Source organism: Mirounga angustirostris, unplaced genomic scaffold (assembly GCF_029215605.1).
Source record: "Mirounga angustirostris isolate CCGP_5_RB_7025 unplaced genomic scaffold, mMirAng1.0.hap1 SCAF_2, whole genome shotgun sequence".
Taxonomy (NCBI): domain Eukaryota; kingdom Metazoa; phylum Chordata; class Mammalia; order Carnivora; family Phocidae; genus Mirounga; species Mirounga angustirostris.
The window spans coordinates 45236456-45264399 of record NW_026991710.1 but is presented as its reverse complement, the minus strand read 5'-3'; the positions used below and the strand labels follow the sequence as shown (position 1 = coordinate 45264399).

The 27944-nt window shown below is 39.9% G+C and overlaps 1 protein-coding gene and 1 non-coding gene across 3 annotated transcripts; one reads left to right on the top strand and one right to left on the bottom strand.

Annotated features, from left to right (window-relative positions):
- Positions 1-282: 282 nt before the first annotated feature.
- On the bottom strand, positions 283-22775 carry REST (RE1 silencing transcription factor). 2 transcript variants are annotated; one of them, XM_045881089.3, is made up of 4 exons: positions 22642-22775; positions 19393-20299; positions 12810-12893; positions 283-6034 (listed from the first exon to the last, which is right to left on the bottom strand). In XM_045881089.3, exons 2-4 carry the CDS (start codon positions 20288-20290, stop codon positions 3855-3857), a joined length of 3162 nt encoding a protein of 1053 aa, XP_045737045.1. In that variant the 5' UTR covers positions 20291-20299; positions 22642-22775; the 3' UTR covers positions 283-3854. The 2 variants fall into 2 exon arrangements, with proteins under 2 accessions (XP_045737045.1, XP_045737046.1); XM_045881090.3 differs by lacking the exon at positions 22642-22775 and adding an exon at positions 21842-21981.
- A 3461-nt stretch (positions 22776-26236) lies between these two features.
- Positions 26237-26351, top strand: LOC123849057 (U5 spliceosomal RNA). The gene has a single exon (XR_006791902.1). It is a non-coding gene; the product is annotated as a U5 spliceosomal RNA (small nuclear RNA).
- The last annotated feature ends 1593 nt before the right edge of the window (positions 26352-27944 follow it).

Here is a 27944-nt window from a genome sequence, read left to right as displayed (position 1 = left end):
TACTACCCCCTGGACTGTTACCCCAAACAAGAGATTGCCATGACCTTTCTACCTACCATGGGTTATCAGACATAATACTTTTAGAATTAATATACTTGCAATTCTAGCAAAATAAATTTGGTTTGATACTTGACGTACCAATAATAAACAAAGGCATAAAATGCTTTTTAAAACTTTATTTCAACATAACTATGCTTACAGAAATACACTCATACTGGTTAATAGAATGCAATTTAAGTTTAACTTATCCTACACAATTTGGACCAAAGACTTGGTACATGGTTTAAGCTTTAAAAAAAAAAAAAAAAAAAAAAGGATTTGCAATCTGGTTTATTTTTCATCTATTACAAATGTATATAAAAGATCCTCCCATCAAATGCTGCTAAAGCAGGCAGCAAGAACCTTGAGATATTAACCTTTGGTTTGTCTCGGAAAAATAACACGTATTGCACTGTAAAAGTTTATAAAATTGGTGCAACAAAACATCGTTGTAATGTTTCAATGCCAGTTTACAAAGATCAATTAACTAATGGATGTTGAAAAGGGTGGGGAGAGCCTATGTACACAAGTGAAAATGTAAAAGCTATCTGATTTAGTTAAAATTGCATGTAGATTGCAAGTCTACACAAACCAAGATTCAGATAATTTATTGAATCTGAATTAACACTATCAGATCAGTTCATCTGCTGAGGTCAACAAGGAAACTGCACACACTGTTTTTCTGGTTTATGCAATATTAAGTCTCTTCCCCAGCTTTTCAGTCCAGAACTGTTATTATACTACAGGCAAGGTATTCCTTCCATTGTCAACATTCATGGGGTGACATGTGATGAGGTCTACTTGGGTTTAAATTTATTTGCATTAGCACTTATATGCAAAATAGTCCCCAAAGTTAAAGACCACATGACTTTAGAAGTAACTCTAAAAAATAAAATGGCCCTTCTTGGAAGACTAGAACAAAACATCCAGCCATAGTTATAAGAAGGCTTATCAGAAATGCAGCCCCTTATGAATTACACCTCAATAAAAAAAAGTAGCCCCAAAGAAGCAGCTCTGAAAAGAAGAAAAAATATAACTTAAGATATCTTGAAAACCAATGTGAATATAGGTTCAGAAGATAAAAGAGATACATTTTCATAAGACTACCTAGGATTAGGCTTATAATGTATTCTAGTATTTCAAGTTTATCTCTAGTTACTAAACATCAATTTACAAATAACATATTCACTTTTTATTCCTTTAACAAAAGGGAAAATTCTAGTTTCAATTCTATCCAGTGGAGGGGAAACTGAGAAAACAAAGATTCAAACAGTTCCATGCAAATATCACATTTTTCAAATGGAAGAACTCCCAACTAAATCAGAAGTTCAAATTACTAATATATTTTTCATTGAAACAATTTTTAACAAGTACAATACATGGCATTAAGGTTCAGAACCTAATATAGGCCTGAAAATCAAGTCCTTGTTTTCTGGAAGAAAGGCCTCAAGTCCCACTCAATTTCCAGTAACAATGTTTTCACAGATCAATTTAATAATAAGGGGTTTTAATTTCCTTCATATTTTGTTTTTAGCATTCTAGTCTTAAAACTAGATTAAGAAAATTAGTCCAATTCCCCAGAAGTCTAATTTTTTTCTTTTGTAGCATGAAAGAATCCACAAAACCTCTTCCCCAAACTGATTCCCAATCTCCAATCTGTACTTAACATGAGTGTTTTCATATAGAATGTAAAAGGTAACTTACATAAAATGTACCCATGAACATTAAAACTAGTTGTTAGAAAGATTTAACTAGCTTTATAATTTAAGTTTTAAAACATAAATATTTGCAGCTTGATCTTCTGTTGACAATGATTGTCGGAGCCGTGAATTCATCTAGAATTCAACATCATTTATAAATTCCCATTCATGCACACAAAACATACACCATTAACACACAACTTACTCCTCATGTCTTGAGAGAATCTTCTCTTCTTTAAATCTTTGGCCTCCCAGTCAATTCCAAGTTCAAATGTCTTTTAACTCAAACTTCACTCTCAGATTTTTAACAAGTTTTCCACCCACACTTCATCAATGCTTTTCCTAATCTTTCATGTTGCATTGCCAAACTCTGATACCTGCCTCAAAGAGATCACCAGATAAAAGAAAATAAATGAAATATAAAGTGGTTATTTCAGAACAGAACATGGGAGGATCAGAATTGTCCAAGATTCCCTACTGGGATCATACTTTGACTGAAATGAATTAACTGCTATCAGCAAGGAAAATCCCGTTGGATTCTTTCATATTCTTTGGCAACTGGCCAAAGTACCTACCAAGAAAGTTTTAATACAAAGTGCCCCCACAGGAACACCAGGATAGCTGCAATTCATTTGAGGCCTCACCTGTAGAAAGAGGCTGTCACAGGGACAGCCAGGACACCCACTAGTTTGTGGAGATCCCTGAGAAAGTGTGATTTTTTAAAATCTGGACTGTACTTAAGTTTCACCTGCCTTTTTCATTGTATTCATAGAAAGTAAGTAGCAGCTGGTCTACCAGCCCTCATACTACCTCTCTCAACCTAGTTTGCTGTAAAATTGCTATGGCTTTGGAATCTCACAACTGATAATTCTGTATAACTTGAAGGAGTAATTATGTCTCCTAATTCCAGGTTTGCAGTTTCCAAATATCACTTACAGTTCGTTATTCAGCTGAGTAGCCATATGGACACCAACCATCTATGGAAAAAGGTCTTCTTCAAAGATATATATGACTTAACACTGTACATCTAGGAAGTAGTTATACTAAAACAAGCCAAAAATTTTTACTTATGGTTGGTATCTGAGATAAAAACCCATTTAATATAGAGCCTAGTGGTTTATTTACTGTAAAGGTCAAAATGAGAGCTGTGAACTCACTATATCCTTTTAAAATAAATAACTTATGTGAAATACAGATTCGGCATAGATATAAGATGTGAAATTCAGAATCAATGGATTGAACCTGCATGTTTCATTTGCTCACAAATTTGCAAACACTAATAATATTCTGCAAAAAAGACAATTGCAGCAAAGGAAAAAGAAAACTGCCCTTTTGCAAACAAGACTAAAAAGCATCCCTCCAAAGAGGACAAAATAAACATGCATATATATGTATAAAGTGTTACTGTTCAACAAATACTATTTCTAGAAAAAAATTGAACTGCATAGGTTAAAAAAAAAAAACAATGTGCAACATCTTAAGCCATTAAAGCACCAAAAAAAACCACGAAAAAACAAAACAAAAAAAACCACACCAAAATCATAATGACGATTAACATAAACAAATAAGAAATATTGATCAAAACTCAGGAAGTAAATACCTGGACTGATACAATGTCCACTGTTGGGAGAATTTTTCTTCAATTTAAATGTCTCTTCTCATCTCTAAAAAAATTTTAAAGTGCTAACTTTATATAAAGCAGGCAAATTCTTCAAGTAATTTGCTATTTAAGTATGCCAATTTTTATAGAACTAAACAAAGAACTAAGAAAAAAACTAATGTGAAACAAGAAGACAGACATGGCAAGAAAAGTGACAAGTTACAGCCAGACAAAGCAACAGAATGCTACAATACCACCTTGGCCTTCTCATTTCAGTTAAATGTATAAGCTAACAGATTTAGGTGTCTGCTGGTTTAGTACACTAACTTCCTTGGATTTGCTAAAATTTATCCATCAATAGGTATAGAGTCCTAAGGAAAAGAGTGCCACTTAAAAATCAACATCGGACACTAATTAAAGCAATTTAAAAAATAAAAGGTTGTCTACAACTATAAATGAATATTAAATGTAATAGATCTTATAAACTAAGAACTGAAGCCTTATCCTAAGTTTAATTACTCCTGCCCTTTAGCTGCTTTTTCAAGGAAGTATACATTAACCAAATGGCGATTGAGGTGCTTGCTGTAATCTTTTTCCTTTCTAAAAGAGCGATCACAGAAGATACAAACAAAATCTCCCTCAGCCACTTTGACTGCCAAGCCTTCCTTTGCATTTTTCCTGTTGGTTTCTTGTGGAACTGGCCGGGCCCCATTCAATCCAGAGTCATCACTACCCTCTGACATGTTGTCACTTAGATCACTTCCATCATGACTGTGGATGCCTTCATCTTCATCCATTTCCTGAGACTCATTTACTGCTACAATGACAGGAGGTGATGTCACAGCAGTTTTGGACACTGCTTCGTGGTTTTCTATTGGTAGGGGAAGCAGCACTGGTGAAACTGGTTCTTCAACTGCTGGGTCTTTGCCAGGGGGATTCTCTGTTTTGTTCTCATCAGTGTCCATTTCCATTTCACAAAGCACAGTGTCAGCCTGACATTTAACATCTAAAATTTCACCCTCTGGCATAGTCAAGTTTTGGTCAGAGGATGAGATATTGGCAGATTCCTTGATAATAGCAGCAAGACCAGCTAGACTCTTCTCTGCCTCTTCTACTTTTTGAAGAGGGGCTTCTTTGCTTCCTTCGCCTTCAGTGAATAATTTTTGGTCTTTTGACTCCTCTTCTTTTAAGTTTTCCTTTGGCGGTGGTGTTGATGGTGGTGAGAGATCCTGTGCACCTGCACTTTCCTTCAGAAGTTGGCTATCTTTGACAGGCACTAAGCCAACTTCAATAAGGACTTGCTCCTTCCGTGCCATTTCACTCTGCGTGTTGGACTTTTCCTTTTTATCTTTTCGAGGAGACTTTTTGGGACTTGGTTCCATGTGAAGAGGAGGCTCTGTGGGAGGAGGAGGCTCCATCTGATCCACCTCCAGCTGAGCGGGCCCCATGGGAGGAGGTGGCTCTGTCTGAGCAGGCCCTATCTGAGCAGACTCCATTGGAGGAGGCGGCTCCATCTGACCAACATCCATCTGAGCAGATTCCATGGCAGGGGGCGGCTCCATCTGAGCAGGCCCCCTGGGAGAAGGCTCCAAATGAGAAGGCCCCTTGGAAGGGGAAGGCTCCATCTGAGAAGGCCCCTTGGAAGGGGAAGGCTCCATCTGAGAAGGCCCCTTGGAAGGAGAGGGCTCCATCTGAGAAGGCCCCTTGGAAGGAGAGGGCTCCATCTGAGAAGGCCCCTTGGAAGGAGAGGGCTCCATCTGAGAAGGCCCCTTGGAAGGAGAGGGCTCCATCTGAGAAGGCCCCTTGGAAGGAGAAGGCTCCATTTGACCAGGCCCCCTGGGAGGAGAAGGCTCCATCTGAACAGGCCCCTTCTGAGCAGGCTCCTTTTGAGCAGGCTTGCTGCCTTTTTTACTTGACTTATTTTTCAGACTTTTCTTCTTTGTACTTTTTTTCGTGCAAGTATTTTGCTTTTTAGTCTCCTCTACTTTGCTATCAGCTTTTGGCACTTCCTGACTATTTTTGGATTTGCTTTCTGCCTTCTTTTTCTTTTTTGTCATAGGTTCCTCATCATTAACAGGATCTTTTAAGGAATGGGCTTCAGCTTCCATCCTCCTTTTGCTTTTCTTGGTTTTACAGGTTGTTTCTGAATTATTTCCTGTATGCACATCCATTTCTTTAGTTTCCATTGCGGATTTGCGAGTTCTGGTAGTCACTTGAGTTGAAGCATTACTACAAGACTTTTTCTCTTTTGAAACATTATCTTTTTTCTCCACTTTTACAGACCTCTCATTCTTCTTTCCAGCCACATCCCCCTTTATTTTTGTCTGTTCTGTTTCTTTTTTTTCATTGGTAATATTGTTATCAGGCAGGTCAGCCTCTCGCTTTTTGGTTTTCTTTAGTTTCACTTTTGAGACATCCATTGTTTTATTAGGACAAGTAGGATGCTTGGATTTGAAGTGATACTGCAGATTACACTTCTTGGAAGCTGCATAGTCGCATACAGGGCAATTGAACTGCCGTGGATTAACATGTAGCTCTACATGTTTTTTGAAGTTACTTCTATCTGCTGTTTTGTAGTCACAATGTGGACAGTTAAGAGGTTTAGGCCCATTATGAACCTGTCTTGCATGGCGGGTTACTTCATGTTGATTAGAGGCCACGTAACTGCACTGATCACATTTAAATGGCTTCTCACCTGAAGGTAAACAAGAGATGTTAGAGAGAACATAGATTAAGAAATGAAATCAAGCTTATATTAAAATATAAGGAATTGGATATGTTAAAACAAACACACACACAAGCTATTCATTGAAAAGACTGTATCATGCACTTTACATTTACCATATTTATTTGTAGATCTTTTCTCTACCCCTTGACAATGACTCTCATACCAAATGGAGGAACAATGACCTCATTTAACCATCCTCTCCTAAAAAGTTCATCAAGCTAGAGCTCTCAAACACTGTAAGAGAACAATGAATCATCAAGAAGTACACGACAATTACTGGCAAAGTTGGTTGGGCTCTAGATGTGAATTTTGGGGCAAGGGCACTCAAAGAGAAAAAATAATTTTATTTTATTATTTTATTTTTTTGAGAAAAGATAATTTTAAATGTTTTATGTTTAGTTAAAACAAATGACAATGGAGTAGAATATGTAATTCCCATACATTTTTAAGATAAATCTTGAGACTTCAAAAGAAATATCTTACACTCCAGGTTATACTCTCAGACCTTACATGTAGAAGTTGTAAAAGTTTTAGCCTCAGGGAACAAAAGGCCTTTTCTTTAAATTTAACCCTTTTGTCCATCCTAGCAGGAGTAGAGTCAGCTTCACTCAGAAAAACTCGTCCAATGCCAGAATTGCTATTTTAAAGCAAAAATATAGCAAAGCCAGAAACTTTTTGATTTTTCCCTACCTTCTTTTAACAAATGGGTATAGAAACAACATAGATAAGAAAGGGCATACAAATAGATATGGTATGTAAAATAATCGAACAAAGTCATGATCACAGATCATAGGTACATACAAAACCAAAACCACCCCCACCCCCAAATTAAAGGTACAAGATTAACGCATTCTACCTGAATACATACCCATCTAGATCACACTCTAGTAAATATTACCAAATGGTATCCATACCCCACTGGTCCAATGGAATGCATAGTAGAAAAATGGAAATTGACATTTATGAAAATTCATCTCTGAAACATTCTCAAATTCATATCAAATCTAATTTTTTCATAAAGCAAATGTCTCAGACATTAAGTAAAACCATGGTAAGCTTTACATGATTAGAAAATGTCTGATGATAAAATAATCGCAGAAAGAACTTATTCAGGTGTATCAGATTGGTTAGATTGGTTATGTAGCTAACTGGACAACTCTTTTCCACGTTAGACTACTAACAGATTCACAAATAGAGTAATGCCTCTATCTTGTCTTCTCTAGTGAATTACCTCAGTGGAGACAAACATTTGCTTAACATATATAGACACAGAATGGGGAAAAAATAGGTGGCATAATGATTAAGAACTATCTGGGGGATCAAATATGGGCTCTTCTCCAACTCAATGTGAGATCCTGAGTAAGGTACTGAAAACTCTCTAAGGCTCAATTTCTTTACCTGTAAAAATACTTTTACGTGTTATGAGGTATAAATAATTTAATCCATATAAAGCACTTAGCATGGAACAGAGAGCCAAGCAGTCCATATATATTCCCTATAAATCATCACTTTTGGAACAAACTTTTAGTATGGGTAAACAAAAGGCAAGATTCATTTTGCCTTTCCATTTTAAACCCTACCTCTGAGTAAACAAGTAGCTGATGAATGAAGTTTATCTCTTTAAGAAAATATTTGTGCTAATAAAAGAATTACAATGGAAATATTGCCATTGTATAACCCCTAATAAATGCGGGTATTTACACAGCAAGCATCAATCAAAGTGCAAGCCTCCACCTATGAAATGATCAGAGAATGGGAGTTCATAAAAATCTATTTAAATTTTGATGGCAAAATTTACTTGCTCCATTCATTTTCCCCCCTCAATTTTATTTTCTTGCCTTTAAATCTTGTGTATTAGATCTAGGCATTAAAACTATACAGGTTATTAGTATCTAGTTAAATATATATTTTTTGCCTTTTATCAGATTTTAATTCTTTTCCAATTCTAGTATTTATGTTTTTCATCTTTATAAACATGTCAGATGTCTATTTTATTCTTCCCAAATTAACTTAAAGGTATATAGCAAATTCAAAAGAGCAAAGATTTTTACACACTTTACGTGTTTTTATCAAGAAGAATGCAGAAAGAACAGCAAGGGGACTTTTTAAAGTGTAATGGGGCATACAACTGATTACTACTTCGCAAAAAACCACAAAGTTCTTATAAAGCAGCATGGGATGAATGTCAAAAACATCTTACAGAAGAATGTCATAATACTCTTTTTGATAGAAGTCAGACTCTCGGTTGGGGGTAGACTGGAAAGGGTAAGGAGGGAACTTTTCTGAGGGTGTAAAAATGTTTCAGGTCTTTCTCTAGGGGGCAGTCAAACAGGAGAAACCATGTGAAGTCACTGACCTGTGTGCTTCAGATACGTGTATGCATTTTCATGTGTGTAAATTGAACCTCAATAGAATACTGTTTAAAAATTTATTCTATACACCTGAAACTAATGTAACATTGTGTATCAACTATACTTCAATAAAAACGTTTACTGAACAGAAAAAGCCCAAACTGCATAGTAAATTCAATTTGACATGACATACTAAAATGAGAAATAAAATAGCAAAGACACAGGGAAGAAAACTTATTCTAGAATTCATGAAGACTCCATCGGGCTCCCTGCTCGGCAGGAAGCCTGCTTCTCGCTCTCCCACTCCCCCTGCTTGTGTTCCTGCTCTCGCTATCTCTCTCTCTGTCAAATAAATAAATAAAATCTTAAAAAAAAAAAAAATAGAATTCATGAAGACTCTCAAACCATAATGTCTTTCAAATAAGCCCAGCCATTAAAATAGTGCCTCCATAATAATTATCAAATACTTGGTGAAAGGAAAATAAACTTAGGGTTGAAAAAAATACTTTTCCATCTTAAAAAGAGTAATAAATGAGGCAGAACTTGGCAAGTTGTTAATCTCCTTTAACAAAAGCATCCATTACACTCATTGTGGAAAAATATTCAAAATGAATTCCTATGCAAGCAGAATGGGGAACTAGCCATTATATAAAATATTATCATTAACAGCAAATACAAACTGGATGTATTTCATCTAGAACAAAATATTTCATCCAGGATGAAATGGTAGCATCTCCATTGAGAATAAGAAAGGGAGAGCTGTGGATAATGTCAGCCAGGTGAAGGATACTTTAATACCATCAGGGAGAAACACCAATAAAATGGAGAATAACACCACATAAGGTTAGATTAGTTTAGGGTGTCAATTTTTCACCTCATCAACATTCTGATCCCTTCCTAATTTGGCCTAAAAAAACCCCACCCTATGGTTGGAAATGCTCTAAGTAAATAACCATTGTCGTTTTGCTTTATAAATGAATCTGTCAGTTAAGCTAAAATGTATCAACTCCGCAGAGCCTAATCTCTTCCAAAAATAAGAGAATGAGCACATACTTTTCTCTAAAATACACTCACATGAACCAGGAACAAACAAGCCCCTGGGGACCTTAAAGATCAGACTCCAGACCACAGAGAAGGCACCCAAGATATTCACTCCATGCAACCCATTCAAAAAGACTACCGATCCAATTTGACCTAATTTAGCCTCACTGATCCAATTTGACCTAATTTAGCCTCCCTTTACTTACAAGTGCTATCAGTAACTTCAATTAAAAGTATTAAAACGTAAGATCTTCTGTAAATAATTGCACACTCATACACAAAACAAACTAACCATGTTTGCTTCCTGTTTGCAACTCAAACTATTGGCACCCAATAAAAGACATGTCTCTGCTCTCTCCATACTCTGTGGTTCCAATTTCGTTATGCTATAGCTTTTTTTTTTAATTTTTTTTTTTTTAAGATTTTATGTATTTGCAAGAGAGAGAATGAGAGACAGAGAGCATGAGAGGGAGGAGGGTCAGAGGGAGAAGCAGACTCCCTGCCGAGCAGGGAGCCTGATGTGGGACTCGATCCCGGGACTCCAGGATCATGACCTGAGCCAAAGGCAGTCGCTTAACCAACTGAGCCACCCAGGTGCCCTATGCTATAGCTTCTTGAGCCACTTTCTGAGCCATAATTTTGTTTTAACCATGCTGATAACTGAAAATTGGAGGGGTGAGTTTAAGCTAAATCCCAGCTCTTCTGATTTAAAGGAATGACAATTAACCACAATAAAAGCATTTATCCTAAATCTGTGTCCTAATCCATAAACTAGGATTAAGTATTTAAGGACTACTAAGATTAGAGATAACAAATCCCAATTTCTCAGTACCTGGCATATAATAAATAGTAGCTACTATTGGGGTGTCTGGCTGGTTCAGTCAATAGGGCATGTGACTCTTGATCTTGGGGTTGTGAGTTTAAGACCCACACTGGGTGTAGAGATTATTTAGAAAAATAAAATCTTTATGGGGCGCTTGGGTGGCTCAGTTGGTTAAGCAACTGCCTTCGGCTCTGGTCATGATCCTGGAGTCCCGGGATGAGTCCCGCATTGGGCTCCCTGCTCAGCAGGGAGTCTGCTTCTCCCTCTGACCGTTCCCCCCTCTCATGTGCTCTCTCTCTCTCTCTCATTCTCGCTCTCTCAAATAAATAAATAAAATCTTTAAAAAAAAAAAAGAAAAAGAAAATCTTTAAAAATAGTAGCTACTACTCATTAAGAGACTTTTAAAATACTTGCTGTACTGTAACAGTACTGAATTATCATCTTTTAATACAGCAAAGAGATTCAAAAGACAACAGTTAGCAAACACAAAATTATTCAAGCAGAAGTTACTGACTGGTGTAAAACACCACAGACACTTAAACAGTGACAAAAGTATTATCCATTCAATGAAAAAGATACAAGTATGTCATCATTCTAATCCAATAACCCAGCAACACTAATAGTGGGTCAACCAGATAGGACTTCAAATGGGACACATTAAGTAGAATTCAAGCATTCATATTTAATTTCCAGTGTACAAGTAATACAAGGCACAGGGACAGAGGAAAAACCAAATGACACCGTAAGAAAGCAAGTAAGACAAATTCAGAAAGGGGGGCATTCTACAGGAAAAATGGCCACATTTCTTCAATGCCTAGTTTAGTTTCCCCATTGGTAAAATGGGGACAGCAATAGAACTTATACATTATTGGATAGTTAGTTATAAAGGACTAAAATTAGCTAACTCACATAAAACTCTTAAATGTTTTAAGGACTAGAACACAACTATCAATAGAACACGATGCCTACCCTCAACAAAGCCTGAGAGAGCATCCAAATTACCCTCAGAAAATGAAACCAGGAAGTACCTAAGCAATAAACTCAGGTTTCTGGTTAAGTGACTCAACTCAATAGCTTAGGAGATTTAGAAAGAACACTCAAAGTATATTAAAATGACAAGCTTTAGGGTGAAGAAAAGCTAGCAAACACATTATGTGACCCCTTCATAGCTGCTCAAATCAGAATCTGTACTATAATCAAATGTTACTCAATCACTGACTCAAAACAGTGATATCCAATAGAAATAAAATGCAAGCAATGTATGTAATTTTAAATTTTCTGGTAGTCACATTTACAAAGGTAAAAAACAGGTAAAATTAAATTTTACTACTTATTTAACCCAATATAACTAATGTCATGTCAACATGTAATCAATACTTTAAAAAAAAATTTTAAGTTTTATTTAAGTCATCTCTACCCCCAAAATGGGGCTCTAACTCATGACCCCGAGATCAAGAATCACATGCTCCTCCAACTGAGCCAGCCAGGCACCCCAAAATAGGTATTTTACGTGCTTTTATTTATGTTGTTTGAATTCTGCTATGTATTTTATACTTTTCAAATTACATTTCACAAGCTTAATAACCACATGGCTAGTGGATACACAAGCAGACTACACAAATTTCAGGCAATTAATTAATGTAAGATAGATGAGTCTACATAGACTTCTGTTAACACCAAGATTTTGCCATAGTTTCCCTACAGGAGTATATATTCCAAATTTGTAAGGAGAGTATTCTGATCAGTTGTGGTGGTTCACCAAGGGTCAAGTGTCAATTGTAGCCAAAATGAATTATCCTTTCAAGACCACCTATGCTATATTTACTTTTTAACTCTGCCATCTACCTACCTTGATAATGGGGACCAATTCTGGCTAATGATCACAATTATTTCACTCACTGGAGTGCATTTCTAGCCCTGCATTTTATCTATTATAGGTTAATAAATTGAGATCCTGGATTATCTATTATTCTTTAAAGTTTGGCTTTTGTAAATCAGTCCACAGAAACCCTATCAGCTCTCAAAAGAGGACAAACCCACATTTCAGGACCTGAGAAGTTAAGAAGGAATCTCTGTAACCTGGAAACCAACACTATGAAACTTGGTGTTATATTGTGTTGGGAGGCGGGGAGAGGGTGAGAAGGTAAGGGGTTGCTCAAAACGTACAAACCAGTGTTGGTCTATAACAGCATTTCAAGTTTTATTAGTCACAGAACTTTAAGATCTGATGAAAATTATGGACCTTCCACCCAGAAACAGTGCATGCATACATTTATATTCAGTTTCAAGAGTTCCACCTATGGATTCCTCATTAAGAGCCTACATTTAGATACAGCGCCACATGAATACGACACTGATTTTTAACTCTAACTTCTAAATTATGTTAAAAATAAATCATAAGTTGATTTTTAAATAAATAAATAAATAAATCATAAATAATGACCCAGTTCCAGGTCTAGAAGAACTTCCTTATACTGATAAGTATTGTTTACTAAAAATCATAGAAGGGTTACCATTTCTTACCAACCTGAATGAGTACGCATATGTCTAGTTAGATGAGTCTTCTGAGAACTTGAGTAAGGACAAAGTTCACATTTATATGGGCGTTCCCCTGCAAAAATATAATGATTAGGGTTTAATTATGATAAAATAAGGGAAATACAATTCTCACTAACAATATACATAATACTCAGTACTGAGCATTTTTTGATAAGGATTCTTTTCCTATTCCTGGCAAAATGGTCAATTTTTTATCAGGTGTTAGACATGTAAATGATTTAATTCAGAATTCACGTAACTACATTTCAGCTTTGCTGACAAAAAAGATCACTGGTGGGCGCCTGGGTGGCTCAGTTGTTAAGCGTCTGCCTTCGGCTCAGGTCATGATCCCAGGGTCCTGGGATCGAGTCCCACATCGGGCTCCCTGCTCGGCAGGAAGCCCGCTTCTCCCTCTCCCACTCCCCCTGCTTGTGTTCCTGCTCTCGCTATCTCTCTGTCAAATAAATAAATAAAATCTTTAAAAAAAAAAAAAAAAAGATCACTGGCTTTCTGAATTCTCATAGCCCTTTTAATTTTCACAGTAATGCTACACACTATCACATTAAATATTAAGAACTAAATAATTATCTTGATAAGTTATCAAGGAGCATCCTTTTTTTCTTTTTTAATTAGAATTACCCTTAGGAAAATCTACCCAAATCTTCTCATGCTGTCACTTGGAATTTTTTATTCTTGTGAAGGATAAATCTATCATTTGAAATTGTTAGCTTAAAAGCAAGAAAACTTGAGTGGGGATGCTTAAGCCAAAAATTTCAAGTAATAGCCCTTTCATGAAATAGATCAGTACTGGTTAAGGCAAATGATGCTCATAAAGCCATTAGGACTGACAGCAACTGAAGATGAGAGGATAATAACGGCAGGAAATGTATATTTTTTGGGTATGGTTTGTCAACCACAAAACAGGTTTTTTTAAAAAAGCTTGGCTATTAAAAAAAAAGCTTGACAATTTGTAATTTGTTTTCATCTGTCTTTGGCCACAAGATAGTAATTACAACCTTGGGCAAGTTTCCTCAGTAAAAGTAAAAGCGCCTTCACTTCCTAGAATTGTGAGAATTTAAGTTTAAGGTAATACAGAACATTTGACATTGTGCCTGGCACATAGTAAAGCCCTCAATAAATACCAGTTATTATTTTGCCTATACAGTAAGTTATAGTAACAGATGTGTCTAGTAAAATGGACAAGGAAAAGAAAAAACAAAGTGAAAAAAGAGGAAGAATACTGTAATGAGTAGGAAATGTGTTCCTAGTAACTGTACAGCTGTTATTAGTTGGTAGCTACAGATTAGCTATAAATAGGTCACACCAAAAGAATTCCTACTTCAACCTGGAAGAATTTTAGCTTAAAAAATGTTGAATGTATTCCTATAAATATACATGTAAGTGACAGATAAGCACATGAAAAGATTCACAATATCTTTACCCATGACGGAAATGCATATCAAAACCACAATGAGATGAAGACTTCACATCCATGAGGATGGCTATAATCAAAAGGACAGATGTTAAAGAGTATTGGTGAGAATATGGAAAAATCGGCACTCATACAATGTGAAACTGTAAAATCGTGCAGCCACTTTGGACAATAGTTTAGCAGTTCCTCAAATGACTAAACATAGTTACCACATGGCCTAGCAATTCCACTCCTAGGTATGAACAGTTGACCCTTGAACAACATGGGTTTCAACTGTGTAGGTCCATTTATACATGATTTTTTGGGTTTTTTTTTTTTTCAATAAACACAATACAGTTCTGTAAATTTATTTTCTCTTCCTCATGGATTTTTTTCTTCTTTTAAAAACATTTATTTATTTATTTGAAAGCGAGAATGAGCAGGGCAGAGGGAGAGAATGCCAAGCAGCCTCCCGGCAGAGTGTAGAACCCTTGGGCCTGAGATCAGAACCTCTACCGAAATCAAGTCAGATGCTTAACCGACTGAGCCACCCAAGGTGCCCCCTCATGGATTTTCTTCATTTTCTTTTTTCTAGCTTAAGAATACAGTATATAGGGGCGCCTGGGTGGCTCAGTCGTTAAGCGTCTGCCTTTGGCTCAGGTCATGATCCCAGGGTCCTGGGATTGAGCCCCACATTGGGCTCCCTGCTTGGCTGGGGGCCTGCTTCTCCCTCTGCTTCTGTTCCCTCTCTCACTGTGTCTCTCTGTCAAATAAATAAAACCTTAAAAAAAAAAAAAAAGAATACAGTATATAATACATACAACATATAAAATGTGTTAATCAGTTATGTTATTGGTAAGGCATCTGGTCAACAGTAGGCTATTAGTGATTAAGTTTGGGGGGAGTCAAAAGGTATGTGCAGATTTCAACCACCCCTAATCCCCGCATTGTTCAAGGGTCAACTGTATATATCCAAGAGAAATAAAAACATGTGTTCACACAAACTTGCATACGAATGTTCAAAGAATTATTCACAATAGCCAAAAAAATGGAAAACAATCCAAATATTCTGATGAATGGATAAACAAAATGTGCTATATCCCTACAAGAGATTATTTTTGGCAACAAAAGGAAAACAAGTACTGTACATAGGACATGGAGGAACCTTGAAAACATTATGCTAAGTGAAAGAAGGCAGTCACAAAGGACCATATATTACTATATGATTCTATTTATGTGAAATGTCTAGAATGAGCCAATCCACAGTGAATTGTATAGTATGTAAAATGTATCTCAATTAAGCTGTCACAGAAAGAAAAGTTAATGGAAGAAAAATCAAATACCATTATAGATAAACATAAAGGATTCTTTATAAAAGATTGCTTCTATCTGTGCAATTCTACAAAACAGGCATAAATACTCTAGAAAACTTAGTGAATTTTCAGTCACACATAGTGGCAAAAATGTCATCCTTTAGAATTTGTGAACTTTTTTTTTTTAAAGATTTTTTTTTATTTGAGAGAGAGAGAGAGGGAGGGAACAAGCAGGGGGAGGGACAGAGGGAGAGGGAGAAGCCGACTCTGCTGAGCAGGGAACCAATCCCATGAACCTGGGATCATGACCTGGGCCAAAGGCAGATGCTTAACCAACTGAGCCACCCAGGGGCCCAGAATTTGTGAACTGGTTAAATATCAAACCCACAAAATTAAAAATCTTTTGATTGAAGACTCAAATGAAAGTAATCCTCAGCCCAACACCATGGTAATTACCCATAAAAAGGGAACTGAACTTTGACTCTTAGTTGTATATATATGACCTTGGACACATCACTTCAGGGTTTCCTCTCAGTAAACGTGGGCTATTATAACTCAGTTCCTCAATAGATTGTTCTGCAGATTAGCACAGAAGTACCCAACACTGGCCACTCAAAGAACAGAAGAAACCCATTAAGTGAATGTGAAAACTAGGGTACTTAAATGAGAAGTGATTCTATTACTTATCTCTACTCTTCAGCATTAAATGAATTTATGTTTCTATAAACACAATTTTCAGAACCATGTATTTATCACCAGAGATACTCAGAATTTACAACATTCAAATATTATCCTCCCAATGTATGCACTACCAAATTGTTTTAAAAAGCTTACCAAAAATAAAAAATGACAAAGATAACATCAGGAAGAAAAAAATTATTTTCAAAAAGTATTAAGACCACACAAGTTTAACACTAAACTGGGGGGGGGGGGGGACTAAAATGTGAAATGAGATACATACAAATGTTAGCTTACTGTGAAAATATCAACCTTAAATTAATGGGGAGAAAAACTTATGGATGGTACAGTTAACGCATAAAAAATATACCCATTAAAAATCAGTCACCTAAACTGCAATTAAAATAAACTACTCTAAAAAAAATAAAAATAAAATAAATCACTCTACAAAAAAATTTTTAAATGGCCAAGAGTTCTTAGTTTTTTTCCCCCACTGTGGTGTGTGTGTGTTTGTTTGTTTTTTAAAGACTTATTTATTTTAGAGAGAGTAAGAGCACACGCACCCGCAAGCAGGGGTAGGGGTAGAGGAAATGGGAGAGAAGCGGACTCCCCCTCCGAGCACAGAGCATCTATGCAGGGCTCCATTCCAGGACCCTGAGATCATGACCTGAGCCCAAATTGAAAGTCGAGTCAGAGGTTCCACCGACTGAGCCACCCAGGCACCCCAAGAGATCTTGTTTAAAACAAAACAAAATGAAAACACTTTACATAAGAAAATTGGAAATACAAAAAAAAAAAAATTGGAAATACACACAAAATACTAAAAAGGTTTTCTAGTTCTCTCCATTTTCTTTTTGGTTCTAGAAATACTCTTAAGTTGACAAATTTAGATTTACAGTTGAAAACATTTTTAGTTTTGGGAAACATGAATTATCAAAATACAACTGACAAAAAAAATCAAAATGTATTAAGACAAAAGCACTGGGGTGCTGGTCATATTCTCTATGTTGACTTGCATGGTGGTTATGAGTACATATATTTGTAAAAGTCATCTATTATACTTAATTAATTAAAACAACTCATCGAAGTGTACAGATAAAAGTTATGCCATGGCTACTACCTGAAAGCTCTACAGATCACAGCCAATCTAAACTAATCCCCAAGGTTTTCAAAGAACTGTTAAATGAGTATGAAGTAATTATGGCTTAAGTATATATAGTGGCTAGGATTTATTTTAAGATATTATACATGAGGTTAGTTTAGTCTGTTTAATTCAAACTATTAAGTGATTAATGGGGTAGGATCTCCAAGTAACTTGACTTCCTATGCCATGTAATTTTGTAATGTTTGAACTTCTAGACTTTTGAAACTAAAATGGTTTCAAAGCATGGAGACAATCACAGATTACAACAAATTCCAAAGGATTTACAAACTTTTTTACTTGACTAGATTTTAAAGCCATATATATATAATACTGGAGCATTCTCCTGGAGCTTAGAAATCTTGCTGCAGACCTCTTTTCTTCCTCTTTTTTTTTCTGAGTTTGAGAGAGAGCGCGCATGCACGCACGCCCACACGAAGGGGGTGGGGGGGAACAGGAGGACAGAGGGAGAGGGACAAACGGACTCTTGCCCAAGCAGGGCTTGATCCCACCAGCAGAGATTGTGACCTGAGCTGAAATCAAGTCAGGGCTCAACTGACTGAGCCACCCAGGTGCCCTGACATCTTTCTTGTAATTGAATTTCACCTGCAAGTTTTATTAAGTCTATCATGTCACTAAAGCACTACTGATTGCCCTCCCCACGGTGCCCTACTTTACCGGTGGGGTTCAGTCCTACAGAGTGACAACGCTTGCAAAAGGGATCTTATGCAAACAGCATCCTACAACCCCTTTTTACTTGTGATCCAGACTACTGTACTAGATTACCCTAACCATTTTGTTCAGACCACTAATCAGTCCTCAAAGATACCAATTCTTAGCAGAAAAATGTAACGTAAGAAAACTACCAATAAGTTGCAAACATTTCCTTAAAAAATCAGACTCCTTGGGGCTCCTGGCTGGCTCAGTCAGTTCAGTGGTGCATGCAACTCTTGGGTCTCAGGGTCGTGAGTTCTAGCCCCATAATGGGCCTAAAGCTTACTTAAAATAAAAAAACTGAATGATTAAGGGGTGCTGAGGAGAAATGGGGAGCAACCACTAATAGGGTTTCTTTTTGGGTTGAAGATGTCCTAAAAACTGATTGTGGTGACAGTTACACAACCTTTGTGAATATACCAAAACCAGTGAATCTTAACTTTAAGCAGATGAATTCTGTGGTAATAGACTATATCTCAATAAAGCTGATATTTACCAAAAAAATTGCCAAATGTGATAAAATATCATTAACTAATGAATATAGGTAATGGGTACATGTTGGTATTTGAGATGTTTGAAATTTTTCATATTTTTAACATTGTTCCATTTTTTTGACAGAGTATACGTACATACTAGAAACATTCTCTTACCTGTATGAGTTCAAACATGCTGAAGGACATTATTTTTTGTCTGAAAAATAGCTGCGTTTTCCACGTGTTTGCTTTCTCAGGAAAATGATTTCAAGTGTGGTAATCCCACCAATCTTTTAAAAACTAACTTTTCACATTTCTATGTTTCAGAGACAAGGTTAAGTTGTTCCACTTAGGAACTCAATACCAAGACAAATTTTTTTAAAAGTTTAAGGCTTCTGTGAAATGGATCTATGCAAAGGTTAATCATTAAGTTTTCCTTTTTGCCTAAGTCCTCAATTCCTTTGGGAAACTATACTGCATCTTAGATGTAGTCACTATCAACTAAATACATCTTCCAAAAAAAAAAAGGTAGTCCAATTTAGCTAAATATCTATCCCAAGTTGTTAGAATACAAATTTTAACAAGAACATGGATAATATTTGTCTTGGCCATTCTTTGAAATAAGTGTTCTTCACTTATCCTCCAATCCCATATAGGTATTACCCCCATGGAGAGAGAAACTGAAGCACAAAGAGGTTAAATGACTTATCCAAGGTCACAAAGACGGCAAATAATGGAACCAGAACTTGACCCCAGAATCCCCTTTCTTCAGTACTACTTTAACTGCCTACTGAATTAACTATCAAAAGTGAGCTGAACTTAGGGACTCAAGGTACTCTTACCTGTATGAGTTCGAACATGTTGAACATAATTATTTTTTCTGTCTGAAAAATAGTTGCATTTTCCACATGTGTATACTTTCCTTGGAAAATGGTTTCTCAAGTGTTTCCTCCAGTGATATTCGCTTACTGTGGTGTATGTGCAAATGATACACTTGTAGACTCGCTCATTATCCCCAGCTCTGGTGTGGTGTTTCAGGTGAGCAGTATAGTGATCGTATCGATTGGTATTATAGCCACAGCGGTCACACCGAATGGGGCCCTTGGAGAAATCTCCCTCCTCTGCAGTGGAAGACCCAGATTCTCTGGCTTTTGCTTGCTTCTCTGCACTTTCTTCCACAAAAAATTTCTTGGCACTATGAACTCTGATGTGATGCACAAACTGTTCTTCAGATTCGGCTTCATACTGGCATGGCTTACAGCGAAAAGGTTTGCTCTTCAAGTTCTTGCATTTGTCCTCTGCTCCAGGTGTCTCAGGGGGAAGATCTTTACTGGAGCTGTAAATTTCTGGGGCAGCAGCTGAGACCTCAAACACAGGCTGTGGTTCTACAACACTGAGTTCCAAACTTTCCAGTTCCATGTTTTCCAGTCCACTGGGTTCACCTTTTATTTCAGGGGACTCCTCAAGTCCTTCTCCATCACTATCTGAAAAGTTGTTATCTCCAACAGGCATCAATTCTGCCATCTGTCTTTCTTCACCAACCAGGTAATCACAGCAGCTGCCACTTACTTCCCCAGTTAAGGCCACATTTGCCAACATGATAAGCTGAGGCGCAGCCAATTCAGCTTTGGAGAGGTCATGCAAGTCATACATGTCGTTAGGCAAGGCCATGCCAATGTTGCCACTGCCCGTGAACAGGCCTCCTCCTCCAGAAGACTGCCCCATTACCTGGGTGGCCATGACTGTATTCTGAATTCAAAATAAGACAAAAAATGCAAAAAGTACCAGTTTAAACACAACATCCAAAACAGTGCTGTAATTCTTCATAACCTAAAAAATTCTTTTCAAATATAATCTTTAAATTCAATGAGCTTTGTTAATTGCTAAAATTAAGCTTTGAAATATTTTTGTACTACCAGATTTTCTTCACTGCACTCACCAAAAAAATTGCTATTATCCCTACAAAAGATTCTATCAATTCTATGACATAACTCATCCATCAACTAGGCCTACCACTGGCATGCCTTCCCTCAAGCACTTTTAATTTTTTTGGTGGGAAAAAAAAGTAACTTCATTTTTGATGTTAATTAAAATTATTTTTCGATTCAACACATTAATAGTAAATTGCTGTTCTCCCAATTCCCCCCTTCAACAGTTTACTGGTCAGAAAATGGAGAACTCCAAAACCATACTGTGCATTTGTTACGTACAAACATGTCTGGAAAGTAGAAGCCCGTAGTAATTGGTCAACTGAACTGAATTTCATATGAACTCAACTAACTCCAGAAGAATAAACTACTGTGAAAAAGTACCAGTTTATTATTTTTTTTAATGACTCGACCTGTTTAAAAGAAAAAAAAAAATCGGACCTTTTCTGTAAAAAAAGGAAGCTTCGTGTATTCAAAACTTCACAAATGAAAATAAAGAAATTTTCAAAACCGCTAATAATCGTACAACTTAACCCGACAATCAGCAACTTTCTTGCATTGTGCTTGACTTGGCCTACTTGCTTAGTGGAAGCCATTACAAGATCACCTTCTTGAAAACATGTTGGGCTTTTAAAGTCGCCTTAAGCACGTTACTTTCCAATCTAAATGGTGCTATTCTCAAACTGAGCGCTGTCTTGCAAATTAGAAAAAGCAAAATAAGTGGCAAGCACTCAAAAAATCAAATCAAACCCCAAACACAAAAAGCAGTCCGTTTCACCCAGGTGCATAAACACAAACCGACTGAGCTATAATGTACCAAAAGTTGGAATCAAATGCCATCACAGAAAACAAACTGAGGGCCATAGCTGTCCCCGGGCTTAACAGCCCAGGCTACTCGGCAATTTACCCAAACATCGACTTTTCTAATACCCCCCAACCCTAACTACCGTCCCTAAAGGAATTTTCAGGTTTGTCCGGAAGGCCGTCTATGCACAGCCCGAAACCCAACGTGTTGCACGAATTCCTATGTGCGGCTGCCACCAGCGCCTGCCTCGGCGGCGGCATTCCTGACTGAAATAGGCATTCGGCCATTTTCTCAAAATACCAAACACAAAGCAGCTCTTTGCAAACTCGGGCGCTCTCGCTTCCTCTCGGCTGGGCCCGCTCACTGCACACATTTCCACACCAACTCGCGGGAGTTGCCCCAACACTCGTCCTGAAGCTTTTCCTGAGTTCCCCAGCACTAAGAAAAAGCAAGGTGGGCAAACTCGGGGCGCCGTTGGGCCAGACCAAGTCTTCCCCATTCGGGGCTGCCCCCTCCCCGGTCCGCGGGCCCGAGTCTGGGAAGAGGAAGGAAAGTTACCGCGTTGCCGGCGTCCCGGCTCCTCTCACGGCCCCTGGGCTCACCCTCCGCAGAGGGCCCGGGAGGCTCCGCGGGCGCCCTCCGGAGGCGTCGGGCCCCTAGCGCCGGAGGGGGCCCCCACGCGCGCCGGCCGCCTCCCCCGCGCCCCGGAAGTTTGCGAACTCACTCCCCCACGGCGCCCCGCGAGACGCGCGCCCGGGCCCCGCCAGCGAGGGCGCCGAGGTGGCCGGGTGCGGAGGGTCGCGGCGGCGGGGCGGCCCGAGAGCAGAAATCGCTGTCCAGCCCCATTGGAGGAACCGCCCGGGCCGCGGGGCTGACTCAACCCGCCCGGCCGCACTCAACGGCGCCTTCCGGCGACAGGGAGAGGCCGGAGAGGGAGGGGGACGCGAGGGCCGCGGGCCGACGAGGGGCTGCGGCGGGATCTGGGAGCAGGAGGACGGGGAGGAAGTTTCAGGACCAGGGCCACAAGCAGCTCCGCTCCTCAGGACCCGACTCGAAGGGCGCCCGGGCCCGCGCGGAGGCGGCGGCCCGACCTCGACTGGGGAGGGGGTCCTGGCTCCAAGCCGCTCCCCAAGGACGCCCCCGGCCCAGCCCCCGGGCCGCGCCGGTGTAACCCGATCCCGCTCGGCCGCCCGCCTCCGCCCCGCGCTGCGGCCGCCGCCGGAGCCACAGTATCTGCAAATCAGCCCTGGACAGCGCCTCGCTCCGCGTCCTTCCGCGCCCTCCCCCTGCCACTGCCGCCGCCGCCCGGCCGGCCCTCCCCCACCCCGACCGAGCCCCCAGTCCTGCGCCGCGCTTACCGGCCTTCCTAGGCGAGGAGGGGCGGGAGACACGGCGTCGCCGCTCCTTCTCCGACTACTTTTCTTTGTTGCTGGAGTTTCGGGGGGAGGGGTGGGGGAGGATGGAAAAGTTGGGCGCTGGGGACGTCGAGGCCCGCGAAGGCCCAGGAGTGGGAGTGCAGAGAGTGCTCAGGCCGCCGGCTCTCGCCCCGCCGTCCCGGCCGCCGCCGCCGCCGCCGCCGCCGGGGTTTGTGGCCCGGGGCCTCGGCGGCGCTTGCTCTGCTGCTGCGCCGCGAGCTCGCGGGAGCCGCACATTCCAGCACAGGAGGCTGCGCCGCGCACCCAGCCCGCGCCGCCGCCGCCGCCGCCGCCGCCGCCGCCGCCCGCGGGACACGCCCCCTCCACCGCCCGCGCGCGCCCGCGGGACACGCCCCCTCCGCCGCCCGCGCGCGTGGCCGTCCGGCGCGCCCCGCCCCTTGGCGAAGGGGGTTGCTCTGGGCCCTGGCTGGGCTGTGGGCGCGCCTAGGGGGAGCCGCACCTAATCCGCCTGGCCCCTCACTCTTGCCCTTAGGTCAAAGAAGAGACGAGCCCCGGTCCCTTTCTTGATTTCTTTCATAAACAAACAACAGAAGAGTTGCCCCCTAGCCCTGGCGTGCAAGGATGAGAATAGAGCTGTTAAAAGAAAAATCTGCAGGCTTTGACCGTTCTCTTTAGAACTATTGTCACCCGCCTTTCAAGTCTAAAGCGCTCGAAAATACCCTTTAGAATCTCTTGAAATCTCCATCCATAGCCACCCTTAACTAATTAAGCTTCGTTAAGCTCACGCGGTAAAAATGCATCCCAAATTTTAAACAATAAGAGGAAAATGCAGTCAGTTCGTGAGTCGTGAGAAGAAAATGTCTCGGAAGATCATGGACTCAGAACTGTGGGGACAAGTCCAAGTCCATAGACATGGCAGGTAGCAGGTAATTCCTGAGCCTTCAAAACACGATTTCAGGGGCGCCTGGGTGGCTCAGTCATTAAGGGTCTGCCTTCGCTCAGGTCATGATCCCAGGGTCCTGGAATCGAGCCCCGCGCATCGGGCTCCCTGCTCGGCGGGAAGCCTGCTTCTCCCTCTCCCACTCCCCCTGCTTGTGTTCCCTCTCTCGCTGTGTCTCTGTCAAATAAATAAATAAAATCTTAAAAAAAAAATGATTTTAGTGGAGCAGTTATCCTCAGATTTACAGGACGGTAAAGCAGGTGGTGAGAACATGGAGGCTGTCTGGTCACCACGCGTGGAAGAGTAACCTGGTTTCCCCGTTTATAAAGTGGAGTAACCATGCATAATACCTGGTGCACAGTAATATGCTTTTACAAGAGAAAGAGAGAGAGAGAACGTAGTCTCATGTACCCCTTACCTTCTATTTACACCAGAAATGCCTTTTTAGTCTGCCTTTGAACTCTAAATCATGCCCATCCTCAAAAATTTAATGGCTTCCTTAAACCACTTAGTGTAGCATTCAAGGCCCTGACCAACCTGATCTAGTAAGCCGTACCATCACTAGGATTAAAATAGAGGTAGGAGCAAGTGCTATGAAGGTTCAGAGTAGGGAGATGGTCCCTAGCTAAGAGGATCTAGATACTTCTCACAGTAGATGATTATCCAATCTGCCCTTACAGAATTAGTAGAATTTCAACAGGTGGAAAGTAGGGGAAGGAACATTCTACACAGTGAAAACAGCAAGCTCAAAAACCCATCAGCTGAGACTTGCCTAACTCCTCCTTCAGCTCCCCCAGTTCCTTCTCTTTCAAGTTCCTTCACTTGTTTCTCTTATGACACAACTTCCACACTCCTCACTTTCCTAGTCTACACCCCAGTAGGACCCTTGTCTCCCCATATTAGGACAGTATATTATTAATTAATGCAGCTTCAGATGCAAAATGTTTTAAAGGCCCTAAGGGCTTAATCACCATGGGTCTGGTTATTTAATATCAAATGCAAGCCCTCCCCTGTGAATCAAACTTGAGAGGTATTCATTTTCATTGAACCAAAGAGAAAGAAATGAAGAATGGGAAGGAGGGAGGGAGAGAGACAGAGAGGAGAGGAAGAGAGGGAAGGAAAGGAGGAAGGAAGGGAAGAAGGAAGGAAGGAGAAAGAAAGAAAGAAAGAAAACTGCTACAAACTTGTCTGCATTTATTCTTTCTTTTTTATTTCTTTCTTTCTTTTTTTTTTTCTTTTCTTTTTACCTAAAATCTAATTTGAGTTGCATGGCTTTTTTAGATGCTGTAGCCCAGGGAATAATTCTGGCCTCTGTCAAAGCCCTCAAAGGCATAAACTGTTTTCTTTCCTTTTTTTATATCCAAAAAGGCAAAAATGAAACATCTCTTTTTAAACTTACTAGATAAATGTCCTTCCTTTCCTCTGCCTGACTGCTTCCTGGAAATGTTTTATTAATTGAGAATTTATTCCCACATATTGTGATGCAAAAAAAAGAATGGCAAATTGGCAGCTGCATTCATTTAAAATTAGCAGAGGCCCTTGTTCAAGAGATGGCATATTCAGAGTGACCCAAATTATCAAGACATGAAGGCCACAGGTCAAATTCAAGGCCAAGTTACAAATCAATAGAAAATTTCCTTGGGGGGGTGGGTGGAAGCTAGTGCTATGAACTTGAATTCTTAATTGTTTTTCAAGAGACTGTATAATTTGCTGCATCCAAAATTTAAGATCTTTGCAAGATAAAGACTTTGACACGTGAATGAGTTCTGGTTTTCTTATTTCGAGACTGTGGATTCTTTCCTATATATTTAATTAATCAATTTTTAAATTTTAATTATCATATGTTCTTAATAATGTTTTCTCTGGAGATTTACTTCAAAAGTTTGGTATAATGTTTTTCTGCTTTCGTGTGCTTTTTATTCCTAACCATGTTTCATTTTTTTTCCCTCTAGAAAAGAGCTTAGTCTGGCTGAACCCACATGAATGTTACACTGAAGTTCAATTATCTGCTTTACATGTTACATAACTCAAGGTTTTGTCACTGAAAATTGGGGTACAACATCTCCATTATGATGTTAAAAGATTTCACTTCTACTCATTTGGGGTCACCAGCCAAAGAGAAGACATTGGTGTGTCAAGGACTAACGTTTTGGGTGTTTCTCCCACTCTCTCTGCATTTTCAGTAGTACCTGTCACTGTTTACCCTTCCAGGAATCTCCTCCTCATGTAATTAATTCTGCAGGGACTGAACTCTGGCTCTGAAGTTTTTGCTGTGAGTTAGCCCAATTTCTATTTCACATTGAGTTCAAGTGAACTTAGAAGACAATTTAAAAAATACTGCTTTGCTTTCTCTATAACCTTATTCTGAAACTTTTTTTTTTTTTAAGATTTTATTTATTTATTTGACAGAGAGAGAGAGAGCGAGAGCAGGAACACAAGCAGGGGGAGTGGGAGAGGGAGAAGCAGGCTTCCCGCGGAGCAGGGAGCCCGATGTGGGACTCGATCCCGGGACCCTGGAATCATGACCTGAGCCCGAGGCAGACGCTTAACGACTGAGCCACCCAGGTGCCCCTATTCTGAAACTTTTAGTGAGAGTAAAAAAAGATTTTTTTGTGTGTGATAGAAAGTGCACTGGATACTCTTGGTTTCTCTTCAGATCATAGAAATGTTTTGCCTTTTACTAAAGATTTCCGTGGAAAGGAGCAACTTTGAGTCTTAAGCCAATTTTTTGAGTCCTTGTTTTATCAAGTTAAAAAAAAAAAGTGAGAGAGTGAGAGAGAGAGGAAGGAAGGAAGGAAAAGAAGAAAAAGAGTGAGTGAGCACAGGTCAGATAGGCTAAAGAACTGTTTCTCCCCTCTATCTCATTAATAAATCACTTCTCTTGAGTTTTCCCTGTAAAATGAAGAGGTTGGATTGTGATGTCTCAAAAGTTCTCAGCAGCTTAGAAGCCTAGGGTACTTTTTATTCTGTTTGAAATTTCAAATCATGTGTAGTTTTTCCTAGTACAATCATATATATTTTAAGTTCAATGTACTGGCGTCCCTAGTTTCTTCTCTATGGTTCTCTTTTGCCCTCCGTGGAGACCCACCAGTAGCCTTGAGCCATACTGGCTTAAAGATTGGTGTTGTCTGAAGACAGGGATCTGAGGTCTGGTCTAGCTCTACTCAGTGCAGGATCATCTATCCTTGCTTCCAGCTGGACCCTGACCTTCTGTTCTGGTTCTGACAACTGGAACGCAATGTCTTACCCACTACAGTATCTGCAGCTTGAGGCACAGAGATGTCCCCTAAATGCTGAGAGAAGGGAGGGAGGTGAACAAGGGAACTCCAGAATGAGCTGGGCTCCCTCCTGCCCTCTCCCAGAGCCCAGAACATACTTTGAACTACTCTCCCCTTGTTCCTCTTCCCTTCAGCACCACTGGCCTCCTTGAAGCCCAATTGCGGTTCCTTGTTCTGCTTGCTGTTCCTCTTCGGAAGCACTGTCCAGTACCCTCTATCCATGCTGCTCATTCCTGCCCCTCCTGATTCAGATGTCATCTCCTCATTTACCAAGCTTTTAGAATTACAGCCTCCTCCCCTTTGCATCCAATCCTGTTGTCCTTCCCTGGTGTTTTTCTTATTAGCATTTATCACTAACTAGCATATTATGCATTTTATTTACCTTATTTATTTTCTTTCCTTACTAGAACTTAAGCTCCAGAAGAGAAATTGTTCTTTATCTCCAGTGCCTATAACACGGTCATTGTTCAACAACAGTTTGTGAAATGAATGGTTGGGGGATCTCAGCTTGGTTTTTGCAGACTTTCAAAGTGGGGACACCCCTTACACATATCAGTACCCCCAGTTCAGTACCCATGACAGACTTCCTCATGCTAAATGCTAGCCTGCCTCTTTGAATCTCCTCTAAAATATTCCCTTTTCAATAATTATTTGTTGAAGGAATAAAGAAATGCTCCTGGATCCCTGGTCCCTGTGATCTGCCTTCTTGTTGGAAATCTCCCTTCCACCTCTTCTGGATATTGTATTCCTAGCACACCCCTTGTTTCACACACCAGTCTCTAGTTGGATTTTCCTTGGCGCCCCTAACAGTCTCTTGAGCCTCCAGCGGCACTCCGTTTGCCCGTGGTTTAAATATAAGCCACACACCCCTCCCTGCAAAGCTGTCATCTCCATTGCCCTGCCCCTCCCCTGCATTCTATCTCTTTCCTCTGGCCTTTGTCATTGTTCTTCCTCCCAGAGTTCTCCTTCGGGATGGTATGCAGACCACAAAATCTCACAACTAGAAGAGACCTTAGGGGTCCAAGCTCTCATTTTATGGATGAAAGAAGATAGGCCTGCAAATATTT